The sequence below is a fragment of the Oncorhynchus mykiss genome, chromosome 26, assembly GCF_057628025.1.
Source record: "Oncorhynchus mykiss isolate SJ-2025 chromosome 26, ASM5762802v1, whole genome shotgun sequence".
In the NCBI taxonomy this organism is placed as follows: domain Eukaryota; kingdom Metazoa; phylum Chordata; class Actinopteri; order Salmoniformes; family Salmonidae; genus Oncorhynchus; species Oncorhynchus mykiss.
Window position 1 is genome coordinate 38,661,228 of NC_143047.1, and position 13,936 is coordinate 38,675,163.

At 44.7% G+C, this 13,936-nt stretch overlaps 1 protein-coding gene across 42 annotated transcripts in view; it reads right to left on the minus strand.

The window, feature by feature from the left end:
* Positions 1 to 13,936, minus strand: part of myo9aa (myosin IXAa) — a 196,192-nt gene that overhangs the window by 97,915 nt on the left and 84,341 nt on the right. For 31 of the 42 annotated variants that reach the window (XM_090223016.1, XM_090223031.1, XM_090222996.1 and 28 more), the window contains exons 3-6: positions 8,854 to 8,948; positions 8,579 to 8,641; positions 5,151 to 5,250; positions 3,390 to 3,443 (exon numbers count right to left, since the gene is read on the minus strand). In XM_090223016.1, coding sequence (XP_090079142.1) covers positions 3,390 to 3,443; positions 5,151 to 5,250; positions 8,579 to 8,641; positions 8,854 to 8,948 — 312 coding nt within the window. The remainder of the gene's footprint in view (positions 1 to 3,389; positions 3,444 to 5,150; positions 5,251 to 8,578; positions 8,642 to 8,853; positions 8,949 to 13,936) is intronic. The other 11 variants (XM_090223020.1, XM_090223008.1, XM_090223004.1 and 8 more) reach the window with 1 other exon arrangement.

The window sequence follows — 13,936 nt, forward strand, 5'->3', positions numbered from 1 at the left end:
ATTCAAGGCTATGGAATATGCATATGGTGAGCATGCCATTCACAGACAACCAGAACACCCATCACTACATCAATCAGCACACCCCAAATCAGACACCTGTAGCCAGGCTGTATCAGCACACCCCAACCCAGACACCTGTAGCCAGGCTGTATCAGCACACCCCAACCCAGACACCTGTAGCCAGGCTATATCAGCACACCCCAACCCAGACACCTGTAGCCAGGCTGTATCAGCACACCCCAACCCAGACACCTGTAGCCAGGCTGTATCAGCACACCCCAACCCAGACACCTGTAGCCAGGCTGTATCAGCACACCCCAACCCAGACACCTGTAGCCAGGCTGTATCAGCACACCCCAACCCGGACATCTGTAGCCAGGCTGTATCAGCACACCCCAACCCAGACACCTGTAGCCAGGCTGAATTGGTCATCGCCTGCTCAGGATGACTATTTATCCATTTATGCTAACATGAGAGGCTTGGTGGCTCAAAATGGAAACTTGTTGACATAGCCCAACAGAAGGTGACCTTGATCCTCCCTTGTGGTTGAGTCAGTGTGTGTGTCTGGTTGAGAGTCAGTGTGTGTGTCTGGTTGAGAGTCAGTGTGTGTGTCTGGTTGAGAGTCAGTGTGTGTGTCTGGTTGAGAGTCAGTGTGTGTGTCTGGTTGAGAGTCAGTGTGTGTGTCTGGTTGAGAGTCAGTGACTGTCTGTGCCCAGGTAGCAGGCCACACAGACAGACCTGATCATTTGAATAGAGCTCCCCCTCCATGTTCCACTGCCTTCTGATTAGGGTCAAAAGTTCACAAGTCATCAATCCTATGGTGGTCAAGAGCAGGAAAGCTCTGAACAATCGACTGTCCATGTGAGCTTGCTGCCTGGATGCACGACACACACACACACACACACACACACAGAGAGAATAGGAGGCTGCTGAGGGGAGTACAGGCTCATAATGTCTGGAATAAATGGAAACCAGGTGTTTGATGTGTTTGATAACATTCCATTTACTCCATTCCAGCCATTACTATGAGTCCGTCCTCCCTAATTAAGGTGCCACAGGCCGCCTGTGACACACACACAAACACACGGGGGAGGGGTCACGGGTCAGCTACTGTGAGGCTATGTCAACAAGTACCGGGGCAAACAGGGGAATGTTTGGACGGCTGCTTATCGCCATGCTCTCATTCAATCTGCCCAAAGTGTTTGTTGGCAGATTCTGACCAGGATACTCCAGCTTCCCTGTATTAATATTAACACTGGTTCATGGCTGAGTGGTGACCCAGGGTACCGGTGTGTGTGTGGTGACCCAGGGTACCGGTGTGTGTGTGGTGACCCAGGGTACCGGTGTGTGTGTGGTGACCCAGGGTACCGGTGTGTGTGTGGTGTGTGTGAGGTAGGCATACTGTACTAGTAGTGTCCTCACTAAATATATTTTTTAAATGTATTTGTAATAATGACAATTAAAACAATACTGAATGAACACTTATTTTAACTTAATATAATACATCAATAAAATCAATTTAGCCTCAAATAAATAATGAAACATGTTCAATTTGGTTTAAATAATGCAAAAACAAAGTGTTGGAGAAGAAAGTAAAAGTGCAATATGTGCCATGTAAGAAAGCTAACGTTTAAGTTCCTTGCTCAGAACATGAGAACATTTGAAAGCTGGTGGTTCCTTTTAACATGAGTCTTCAATATTTCCAGGTAAGAAGGTTTAGGTTTTAGTTATTATAGGAATTATAGGACTATTTCCCTCTATACCATTTGTATTTCATTAACCTTTGACTATTGGATGTTCTTATACGCACTTTAGTATTACCAGTGTAACAGTATAGCTTCCGTCCCTCTCCTGGGCTCAAACCAGCAACACAACGACAACAGCTACCATTGAAGCAGCGTTACCCATGCAGAGCAAGGGGATCAACCACCCCAAGGCTCAGAGCGAGTGACGTTTGAAACGCTATTAGCACGCGCTAACTAGTTAGACATTTCACTTCGGTTACACCAGCCTCATCTCGGGAGTTGATAGGCTTGAAGTCATAAACAGCGCAATGCTTGACGCACAACGAAAAGCTGCTGGCAAAACGCACGAAAGTGCTGTTTGAATGAATGTTTACGCGCCTGCTTATGCCTACCACCGCTCAGTCAGATACTTAGATACTTGTATGCTCAGTCAGATTATATGCAATGCAGGACACGCTAGATAATATCTAGTAATATCATCAACCATGTGTAGTTAACTAGTAATTATGATTGATAGTTTTTTTATAAGATAAGTTTAATGCTAACTAGCAACTTACCTTGGCTTACTGCATTCGCGTAACAGGCAGTCTCCTTGTGGAGTGCAACGAAAGAGAGGCAGGTCTTTATTGCGTTGGACTAGTTAACTGTAAGGTTGCAAGATTGGATCCCCCGAGCTGACAAGGTGAAAATCTGTTGTTCTGCCCCTGAACAAGGCAGTTAACCCACTGTTCCTAGGCCGTCATTGAAAATACGAATGTGTTCTTAACTGACTTGCCTAGTTAAATAAAAGTTATTAAAAAATATGAAAAAAAAAAAAAATCGGCCAAAAAATACGGATTTCCGATTGTTATGAAAACTTGAAATCGGCCCTAATTAATTGGCCATTCCGATTAATCGGTCGACCTCTAGTGAGTACAGTAGGCATAGATAAGGGGTTTCTAACTCCTGGTACAGGAGATATTGACTGTCCAGCCCAGCACTAAGACACCTGTTTTAAATCATGAACTGATCATGGTCTTCCATCTGAACCCCATCTTGCTGAGTCAGGTGTGTTAGAGCTGGTCTTCCATCTGAACCACATCTTGATGAGTCAGGTGTGTTAGAGCTTGTCTAGAGCGAAAGCCTGCATACCCAGTATCTCTCCGGGACTGAGGTTGGAGGCCCCTGGTTTACAGACTATCCTTCCATCTGGTCAATGACCAAATAAGCCAACCACAAGATCTTTCCATCTATTCAATCAATCTAGTCAACGACCAAATAAGCCAAACAAGACGATGTTTCCATCTAGTTAACGACCAAATAAGCCAAACTAGACGATGTTTCCATCTAGTCAACGACCAAATAAGCCAAACAAGACGATGTTTCCATCTAATCAATCCAGTCAACGACCAGGAACAGAGACTGGGACAGGCTACACACAACTGAGGAAGTGGACACACCCCAAACCAGGAAGAACAACAACGAAAGGGAAAAGCAAGGAGAAAGGCGTGTGGTAGTGCGCAGAATGTGACAGGGGCACACGCACTTGTGAGGACAATGTAGTTGTGAGGGAGAAGCCAGTGATTATTAGTTTTGATAATCAAAACTCCTACAGGTGATTGGTGAACACTCAACACAGTCTCGCCCAGAGAGATGTATACTGACCGCTTCGCTCTCATAGTAATTCTCCCAGTGCAGTCTCAGGACTTTCTTTGTCATCTGGAGAGGGTTAAAAAGGTAGAGTAGATGGGGTTAGGGTTAGGCAGCGCAGCATTCCATACACCACACACGCACTCTACACATGGGACTGGAAGGGACATGCAGTTAGTAGAGGGAATGGAGTCATATTTAGACGTCGTGTTGGGGCCCATCCTACACACACACTCAATGCACACACACTCTCTCAATGCACACACACACACACTCTCTCAATGCACACAACTCTCTCAATGCACACAAACACAGACAGAAGCATGGGACATAGAACACATGGTGAGAAACCGATGGGGATGAAATATGTTTTCATTCTGACACCATACATACAGTATGCTAAGCTAATAGAACCACTGAAATTAGCCATAGGATTATTCCTATGGGATTAATCCTATTCCAGTGTGGTGACTGCATTATGACGAATAAGGGAAAAACATATGGATAGAGATGCTATAGCTATGAGAAGAAATTGCTCAGTTTCAAAATGGCTTATTTGGCCTGTAAACAGACTGTCTGAACCCCTTAGAATGTGAAGTTGTGAAATACTGTACGTTGTTCTGAGTGACTGGGTTACAATATACACTTTGGAAAAGAGAGAGAGTGAGAAAGAGAGAGAGTGACCACACACCAGAGAAATGGAAGGAATTCACACCCTTCTCAGAATGGGCGTCAGGTTGTCAGAGTGGGGGGGGGGGGGGCTGGATCTCTATGTTATCATATGAACATCTCTGGAGCTGGCAGAGGTGCAACAAGTTTTGAACATCATCAACATTACACACTTTGCACCCCGCTTGTAATGGGTGTGTGTGTGTGTGTGTGTGTGTGTGTGTGTGTGTGTGTGTGTGTATAATCTGCATGTGTATATCTGCTTGTAATGGGTTTGTCAGCTTGGCATGACAGAGGGGTAGACACAGAGGGGTAGACCAGCCAGTCAGCTTTTCCTTCTGCATGTTTATAAGTGTGTGTGTGTTCTTTTGTGATTGGTTAGACTGGGTTGGATCCCGTTGGGATTAGAGGAGCGGAGATAACAGAGATGGCAGAGTGTTGTGAGAGCATATTGACAGTCATAGGGAGTGTGTGTGTGACAGACACGGAGAGTGACCCTGTCATGCTGCAGGTCCCACACACACACACACACACACAAAAAGACATCCACATGTAGATATGCAAACCCACATGTACATAGACTCCACAGACCAACAAACATCCACGCGCCAAAAGCCAGCAGATTAACTGAGCCACAAGGCAGTGTCATGGTAATGAGAGGGCCCAGTGCCTTGTCTCTCTCTCTGGTGGGCTGAGGGATGAGGCTCTGTTAAAGCCTCTGTGTGTGAGAGAGACTATAGGAGCTGCTGAAAGGCACCAACAATGTAATGTTTCCTCTGCTTCCTGTTTGCGGAGAGAGAGAGTAAGAGGGAGAGAAATAGGTCTGGTCGACATCCACTGTGGGCCTCTGGGAACAGCCGTGATTAACACAGACGACACACACACACACACACACACACACACAAAACCCAGAAACAACTAGTCAGTCAGAAAGACAATATACACAAACCTTTTGGTACAGACACAGAGACAAAACCCAGAGACAACCATGTGTCATGCACAGACAGACAGTCAGACAGACTCAGTCAGATACATCTCGTCCAATCAGCAGTGCGTGAGAAGGGGCTACACTTGGCTACAGTGTTGAAGTCCTACTGGATCTCTCACCTGGTTGAGGTAATGATATTCTTCAGGCTTTTTGAGGTGAAAGGTGCTCCTCTCCTCCTCACTTGCTCCTGCCAGCAGGTAGTAAAACACATGGTAGTTCCTGAAAGGCAAGCAGGTCAGAAAACATTAACCCCACTTTACATTGTTTATTACTAACAAACAAACTGGATTGTCCAATAGGAACAAAGTTGTCTCATTGAGTGTGAGTGTGTGTGTGTATGGACGTGTTTAACTACAGTGCCTTGCGAAAGTATTCGGCCCCCTTGAACTTTGCAACCTTTTGCCACATTTCAGGCTTCAAACATAAAGATATAAAACTATTTTTTTTGTGAAGAATCAACAACAAGTGGGACACAATCATGAAGTGGAACGACATTTATTGGATATTTCAAACTTTTTTAACAAATCAAAAACTGAAAAATTGGGCGTGCAAAATTATTCAGCCCCTTTACTCTCAGTGCAGCAAACTCTCTCCAGAGGTTCAGTGAGGATCTCTGAATGATCCAATGTTGACCTAAATGACTAATGATGATAAATACAATCCATCTGTGTGTAATCAAGTCTCCGTGTAAATGCACCTGCACTGTGATAGTCTCAGAGATCCGTTAAAAGCGCAGAGAGCATCATGAAGAACAAGGAACACACCAGGCAGGTCTGAGATACTGTTGTGAAGAAGTTTAAAGCCGGATTTGGATACAAAAAGATTTCCCACGCTTTAAACATCCCAAGGAGCCCTGTGCAAGCGATAATATTGAAATGGAACGGAGTATCAGACGACTGCAAATCTACCAAGACCCGGCCGTCCCTCTAAACCTTCAGCTCATACAAGGAGAAGACTGATCAGAGATGCAGCCAAGAGGCCCATGATCACTCTGGATGAACTGCAGAGATCTACAGCTGAGGTGGGAGACTCTGTCCATAGGACAACAATCAGTCGTATATTGCACAAATCTGGCCTTTATGGAAGAGTGGCAAGAAGAAAGCCATTTCTTAAAGATATCCATAAAAAGTGTTGTTTAAAGTTTGCCACAAGCCACCTGGGAGACACACCAAACATGTGGAAGAAGGTGCTCTGGTCAGATGAAACCAAAATTGAACTTTTTGGCAACAATGCAAAACGTTATGTTTGGCGTAAAAGCAACACAGCTCATCACCCTGAACACACCATCCCCACTGTCAAACATGGTGGTGGCAGCATCATGGTTTGGGCCTGCTTTTCTTCAGCAGGGACAGGGAAGATGGTTAAAATTGATGGGAAGACGGATGGAGCCAAATACAGGACCATTCTGGAAGAAAACCTGATGGAGTCTGCAAAAGACCTGAGACTGGGACGGAGATTTGTCTTCCAACAAGACAATGATCCAAAACATAAAGCAAAATCTACAATGGAATGGTTCAAAAATAAACATATCCAGGTGTTAGAATGGCCAAGTCAAAGTCCAGACCTGAATCCAATCAAGAATCTGTGGAAAGAACTGAAAACTGCTGTTCACAAATGCTCTCCATCCAACCTCACTGAGCTCGAGCTGTTTTGCAAGGAGGAATGGGAAAAAATGTCAGTCTCTTGATGTGCAAAACTGATAGAGACATACCCCAAGCGACTTACAGCTGTAATCGCAGCAAAAGGTGGCGCTACAAAGTATTAACTTAAGGGGGCTGAATAATTTTGCACGCCCAATTATTCAGTTTTTGATTTGTTAAAAAAGTTTGAAATATCCAATAAATGTCGTTCCACTTCATGATTGTGTCCCACTTGTTGTTGATTCTTCACAAACAAATACAATTTTATATCTTTATGTTTGAAGCCTGAAATGTGGCAAAAGGTCGCAAAGTTCAAGGGGGCCGAATACTTTCGCAAGGCACTGTATTCTTGTGGGGACCACAAAAAAAATTTGGGGACATTTTGCTAGTCCCCACAAGGTCAAATGCAATTTCTAGGGGGTTTAGGGTTAAGGTTAGAATTAGTGTTCGGAGCTAGGGTTAGGGTTAAGTGTTAAGGAAAATAGGATTTTGAATGGGACTGGATTGTGTGTTAGTTGTACAATACTGAGTGTGTTGCGTAAAGGTGAGAAGGGCAGAACCGTGCTGCAGCTGTAGTGGGAGCCTGGAGTCAGAAATCTATCTCAATAAGAGCCCCCCCCCCCCCCCCCCCGACCCACAGGGGGCCCATTTTAGCCCCCCCCCCAGAGTGAGGTTAACCTTCGCAACACCATCCAGCCTGCACAGCACATTAGTGTCAACCCCACTTAGGGCTGCTGAGAAATACTTCACCCAGCCTGAGCTTGGCTGGGTAATACACCATCATCTAAACTGATTCTGTTCAACACTTGTTGATGTCAAACTGTACTTGATACTTGGCGTTAACTTCCTTTAGGACACAATCATAAACTGTGTAGGACCACAGAATTACAGTGGAAAAGTCCATATTTGGTAAGAGTTTTCAGGATATGGTGAATTGTGAGACAGCTACTTTTCTCCCGGGTGGCACAGCGGTCTTAGTCACTGCATCTTAGTGCAAGAGGTGTTCCTGGTTTGATTCCAGGCTGTATCACATCCAGCCATGATTGGGAGTCCCAAGGGGAGCGCACAATTGGTCCAGCGTCGTCCGGGTTTGGCCGGGGTAGGCCGTCATTGTAAATAAGAATTTGTTCTTAACCGACTTGCCTAGTTAAATAAAGGTAAATAATAATACACTATTGGAACATGAACTGCAGGAGGCTCCAGTCCTGGTCCACACTTGTGTCAGGATCAGTTTGGCACCATATTTGTCACTGACCCTGCTGTGACCAACAAACTCACACCTACTGTAGGAAAAGGACTTTCTAGCACGAATGGACAATTGGATTCCTCGACAAAAGTGTCAACGTCTAAACGCATTGGTGGCAGCAGTGGGATCCAATCATGATTGAGTTCACCCTCTGTTTTGAGTGTGTGTGTGTGTGTGTGTGTGTGGTTCTAGAGACACTCAATTTCATGTGGCGCAATCATTCTCACATCATTATATATAAAAGTGATCGGGTTGTTATTCACATGGAGTTGAAGTTCTCTCAGCAGAGACAACCTCAGTGGAAGGATTTCTGGACTAGTTTGTGAGAGCTGCTCAATTCTGGATTCTAGCTTATCAAATTGTCTCTATATAGACACTGCGAATTTAGTGATCTTCACTTCTTTAACACTGTGGTGAAAATAAATGATTCTCCAACTAGTCATTCATTGTGTATTTGTTTACCCAATGTGGTTTACTGTGTAAGTGTTCCTAAACCACAACATGTACTCAGTCTACAAAACAATTAGGGAAATGATCAATGTCTGATTCTATTTGAATACAACGCTATGTCCTTGTTCTGCAGTAACATGATACTACAGTCCAGTAGTGTATGATGATGATTGTGTGTGTGGCAGTAGGATGATTAAGTGTGAATGCTTACCGTTCGTTGTGTTCCTGGTAGACCAGTCTTGATTTCTCCAGAAGGTACTTCTCCACATAGGCTCTGGAACAAACAGCACAGACCTGGCGTCAGTCACAACACTGGGGGGGGGCGGGCAAATTGATCAGATATCGGCATTGGACAATGCACTCTGAGCTTCCACCAAATTCACTATGGAGCCAGGGGACATAGCCAGTCAACTAGGATGTAGGAGCTGCAGGTAAAACAAGGTAAACAATGACTCTAAATGTAATATCTGAATGGGTCTTTCTCACCCTCGGACAGTGCCACTCTCCTGGTAATTCACTTGGATGAACTTGCCAAAGCGACTCGAGTTGTTGTTGTGGGCAGTTTTTGCATTCCCAAATGCCTGCAGAGAGAGAAGAGAGAGGGGATGAGAACAAATCCATGCAGGTAACACAAGGTTATATGTCCATGTTGGAAAAGACTGGTGGGCGTGGGCATGTTTGTGGGTCAACCAATCTGGGATAACAACTACCATGAGCCAACCTCAAGACATTTCTTTGATCAAGTACACCTCAGAGCCATATTTCATTCAGTCTAATAACATGGAATAGATCTTGATTTATGCATTATACAGGAAATGTATCATTTTGCTCACACAGGAGCCTCACCACACCACCCACACACACACACATATATATATACACACACACGCACACACACACACAACAGGCTGGGAGCAGCACAGAAACCAACATGTCCTCAGAATGCTCCAAAGCTCTTCAGTTTAAAGTCAGACAAATGGCGCAAAAATGATGGAGCTGCAGCAAGAAGCCCTGATGGGGGAAAAGTGTCCATTGGGTAATGCAATCCATGTGGGCCTGCTGGAACATGTTTAGTGGTGTGCTTTAATAAGAGTCCAGTAATTCCCCTCTGGCTCTGTTTGTGTTGTACAGCTGCCTGGAGGGGAAGTCCTTATTCACCCTTCAGAAACCCTGCAGTTATTTGTAGCCTCCGCCGCAAGTAAACAAATTCCTCCACGAATCACTTTTTGAGCTGCACTTTGTGCATCTGGAATGGGGAGAAAACAGGCGGTCCGCCCGGTCCACTCCCTTAGCCTAGCATCATGACCGCCGTTCACTTCAGCTCGGTGCTTGCTAATACGCGCGCTATTAAAACGCGTCGTTTGAGCCACCGCAGCCTGATGGGCAGAGTCCGAGTAAATAGGCCGGAGACCGCGGGAGCACACCTCCCTGCTCTTATTCACACTTCACTGGAGGACCCAACACTGGAGACCGCGGGAGCACACCTTCCTGCTCTTATTCACACTTCACTGGAGGACCCAACACTGGAGACCGCGGGAGCACACCTTCCTGCTCTTATTCACACTTCACTGGAGTCACTGGAGGACGCTACACTGGCGGCAGAACCCAGGACACATGGCTGCTTTGCTGCTGGGCCACACAAACACGTCTGTGACCTCACAGCTCTATTTGGGACTTGCCCACCAGACAAACTGTCCACAGGCAGACAGAGGAAAAGTTAACACACCATGTTCCCATATTGAGCATATTGAGGTGAAACTGCATTAGAGTGCCAAGTCAATACTATTGGAGTACTGGATAGGCGTTGATGATGTGGAAACCAGTAAGGGTGAGCTGTTGAAAGGCTAGATAATAGGCTGTGAATGAGAGATGCTCCATGGAGAATTTACGTAGCAGGTTAGGAGAATTAGGTTAGGAAAAGGGTTAGGGTTAACTAAATTGAAAAAATAAATAATAAAATATATTTTATTATTTTTTTTTTTTAACTTTAACTTGACAAAAGCTGTACCCCTTCTAGCCATGACCTACTTAACCTGACCCATCCAAAAAGTACAGGTCAGACGAGGCAGCCAACCAACCACCAGTATCCCTACTTCACTTCCTGCTCTATCGAGGAAGAAGTGCATCTTGGAACCCACGCATGAATCTAACACATTATTCAAGGTGAAGGAAGCAAACTAGGGTCTAACAGCAGACCGTGGAACATTCCAGGTATTCTTCGATGCTCAAAATTCCACGTTATACATGAAACTGGAGTGGGAACCATTAAAAACTCTGAATGATTTACTTGGGTGTACCGTGTGTACATCCACCTGGTCTGTGTAAAAGCATCCCTAGTTAGAGCGGACACATTTACGGCCGACAACATATGTATGGTTCCGCAGGCTTGGCTCGCTCCATATCTGCCACAGTAAATCTTCCTCAGATAATATTGGGATGAGCAGGACCATGGCTCGCATCCAGCATGCAACAAGAAACACTTGGTCCTGGTCCTTTAAGAAGCAGCTGGAGAAGTGATCAAAGGAGCGAACTTACAATTCCATTGGTTCACAGGTAGAATGACAACTACAACAGGGGCGTGGTCAGAAACAAAAACAGCACTGCCAAACTGCATTATATCAGAGCAGAAATATGCGTTTCATAGCTTTTTTCGATAGGAAACATGAGGGACTGTTTAGCTTCAGTGGAGTGGAGCCAGAGTAGAGAGCGTGCAGGAAGGGTGGGCTGGGATAGCTCCCGAGGGGCCCTTGGCTTGTGCTGCTGTGCTATAAAGGTTATTATAAACTGTGTTGTTCGATCCCTGAAAGCTGATTGGCTGACAACCGTTGTATATCAGACCGTATACCACGGGTATGACACATCATTTATTTTTACTGCTCTAATTACATTGGTAACCAGTTCATAATAGCAATAAGGCACCTCTGGGTATATGGTATATGGCGAATATACCACGGCTAAGGGCTGTATCCAGGCACTCCTCATTGCGTCGTGCATAAGAACAGCCCTTAGCCATGGTATATTCGCCATATACCACACTCCCTCGGGCCTTATTGCTTACGTGTCCTGCCACTGATACGCGACCCCTGACTACAGCACCTGCTGTGTGATATCATGGACTGCAACTGGGCATGGGATCAGAGAGTGAGTGGAGAACAGAGACAGCCATAGCACTGTTCTTGTTGTAATCCGTCTCCAGATGCACAGATCTACTTTCCATAGAATACATTAGAAAAGCTGTGGCTATGAGTAACCTAGTACCGAGCTAACGTGACATTCATCAATACACTTTGGAGGCAGGGTTCATTAAAACGGCAACATGCTGATAAGTGCAAGGGCACAGTAAAGAAGTCCTCCCAATTAAAAATATAACTATCTACAAAGTAGAAGAGCACATGGACAGATTAGCCACACTGAGTCACATTGACTTCATGATGGATCCTCTTCCTTTTCAACAGCAGGGTAAATAATTACAGTTGCAGTCAGATCTTACACATTTGCAACATTCTGTAGGAATTCCATTAGTGCCTCCCATCCGTGGTGGATAATAAGATCTTTGTATGTTGGGGACACTGGGTCATGCAGCGATGAGCGGAGACACAGACCTTAATCATATAGGATGAGTTAATTAGTGACTCCTGCTGAAGGAGAGAGAAGAACAGAGCCGTTGTGTATGTGTGAATTTTTAAAAGCGGCATTAGGGTCACATTGGGCCCTCAGAGAAGAGAACAAAAGAGAGGCTGAGTTGACAGACAGTGGAGCGACTGCTCTGATGGGTTGCAGCTATAAGATCAGTTTCCACGCTGGGTTGTAAATGGGAGTTTCCTGGTCCCATGTGATGCTGTGAACACAGCAACAACATCCCCATACATGGACTATACATAGTTTATGTGCATTTTCAGGCCCAATACTGCTTCAAGTGATGTAGGCTCATACCTAACATATGGCTGTCTTGTCTAGGGCAGGTCACCAAGTGGTACAGTAAAATCAGTCTGACGATGAACACTACTTACTGTACTTCACGTTGCTCACGTCCATTTCCTCCATGTCTCGTCTTTGGCTGCGTTTACACTAATTGGTCACTGATTGTTCTTTTGACCACTCACATCAGATCTTTTCACATCAGATCTTTCTCAGAGCTGATCTGATTGGTCAAAATAGCAATTATTGGAAAGAATTGGGCTGCCTGTGTAAATTGGGCTGCCATTGAGACTGTGAACATGCAAGGTCTCACTTCTGCTCACTGACTCACACAGCTTCCCTGAACACATCCTATCATTATCCACAATGGTGTGTCTACGACTCACCTAATGCAATCTGAGGGTTCAACAACTTTCACAATGAGATCAAACAGTCAATGATGACTAGACACAGCTTGTATCACAATTATGCCACAGTCTGTGTGTGTGTGTGTGTGTGTGTGTGTGTGTGTTGGCAGATCCAGTTTTATGCAGCAGTGTGTGTGTGGGCAGATCCGGTTTTTATGCCACGGCGTGTGTGGGCAGATACGTTTAAAAAATAACCGCTGACGAAGGCTGTCGCCGAAACACGTCCGTTTGCTCTGACCTCTGCTGCTAAAAAAAGACATTCAAACTCAAAAGAATATTCCAGTGAGTTCAGGTTCTTCCTTTTTTCAAATGTTTGCCCTTTGAACCCAGCATCCAAATACCTTTTTCTACTACAAACTTTTGTGAGTTGAGCCCACCAATCACTCTTCGCAGATACTGTTTTACCCAGGCTAATTGCTAACTGTATCCCCTGTAATCCCACACCTTCTTAGGTCATTCTGGCTAAAGTTGCTGCGGTCAACGTGGTTTGGTTAATCATGGGGTTATATTGAGTCATGTTTCCTCCAGACTGTTTAAAGGGAGAGACAAGAAGGCAACGGGTTTTAAAGGTAGCAGTTGCTCACAGACAAGGTCCTAGAGATCCATGTCAGATTTCCAGTGTGATTCCTTCATATAGCATCTTAAGGTGACAGACTGAGGGATTACAGGTCCTGCTTAAAAAACAGTGAACATTGACAACATTTCTTAATACTACATTTAGGTGCTCTTCTGTGACAAACAAAATATGCTAATCTCCATTATTTTGCAATTAGGCCAACTAACACACTACATAACCATTTTAAAACAATGTTGTTAAGACTAGTTAGAGCATTACTTTACCAGGTGTTACAAATGATCATTTTTAATGAAATATCTTCAAATAGGGAATGTTAGCCATGCTGGAGGTGCTCTGGTCGAGTTGGTTAACTAAATAAACCTGAGTGATTCAACTAAAGAGATGTATTGAAAAGCCACAACGTGATCCCAAAACCCCCTTGAAACAAAATACTATTGACCCCTTGTCTAGAAAGTAACGGTTGAAATCTCTCCAACAGAAATTCCCCACAATGAATCTTGCTCTGTGCTTCTTTGTGTTGAATCGGTTCAAACCCAGCAGGAGGAAAGGAGAAGAATTTAAGTTGTGGGCCTCAGGGAATTAGCAGCAACACTAACGCTAGCATGGACTGTGGTAACGTAGGAGAAATGCTGAAAGTCAAGCTGCAACCTTGCTGCAATTAAACATG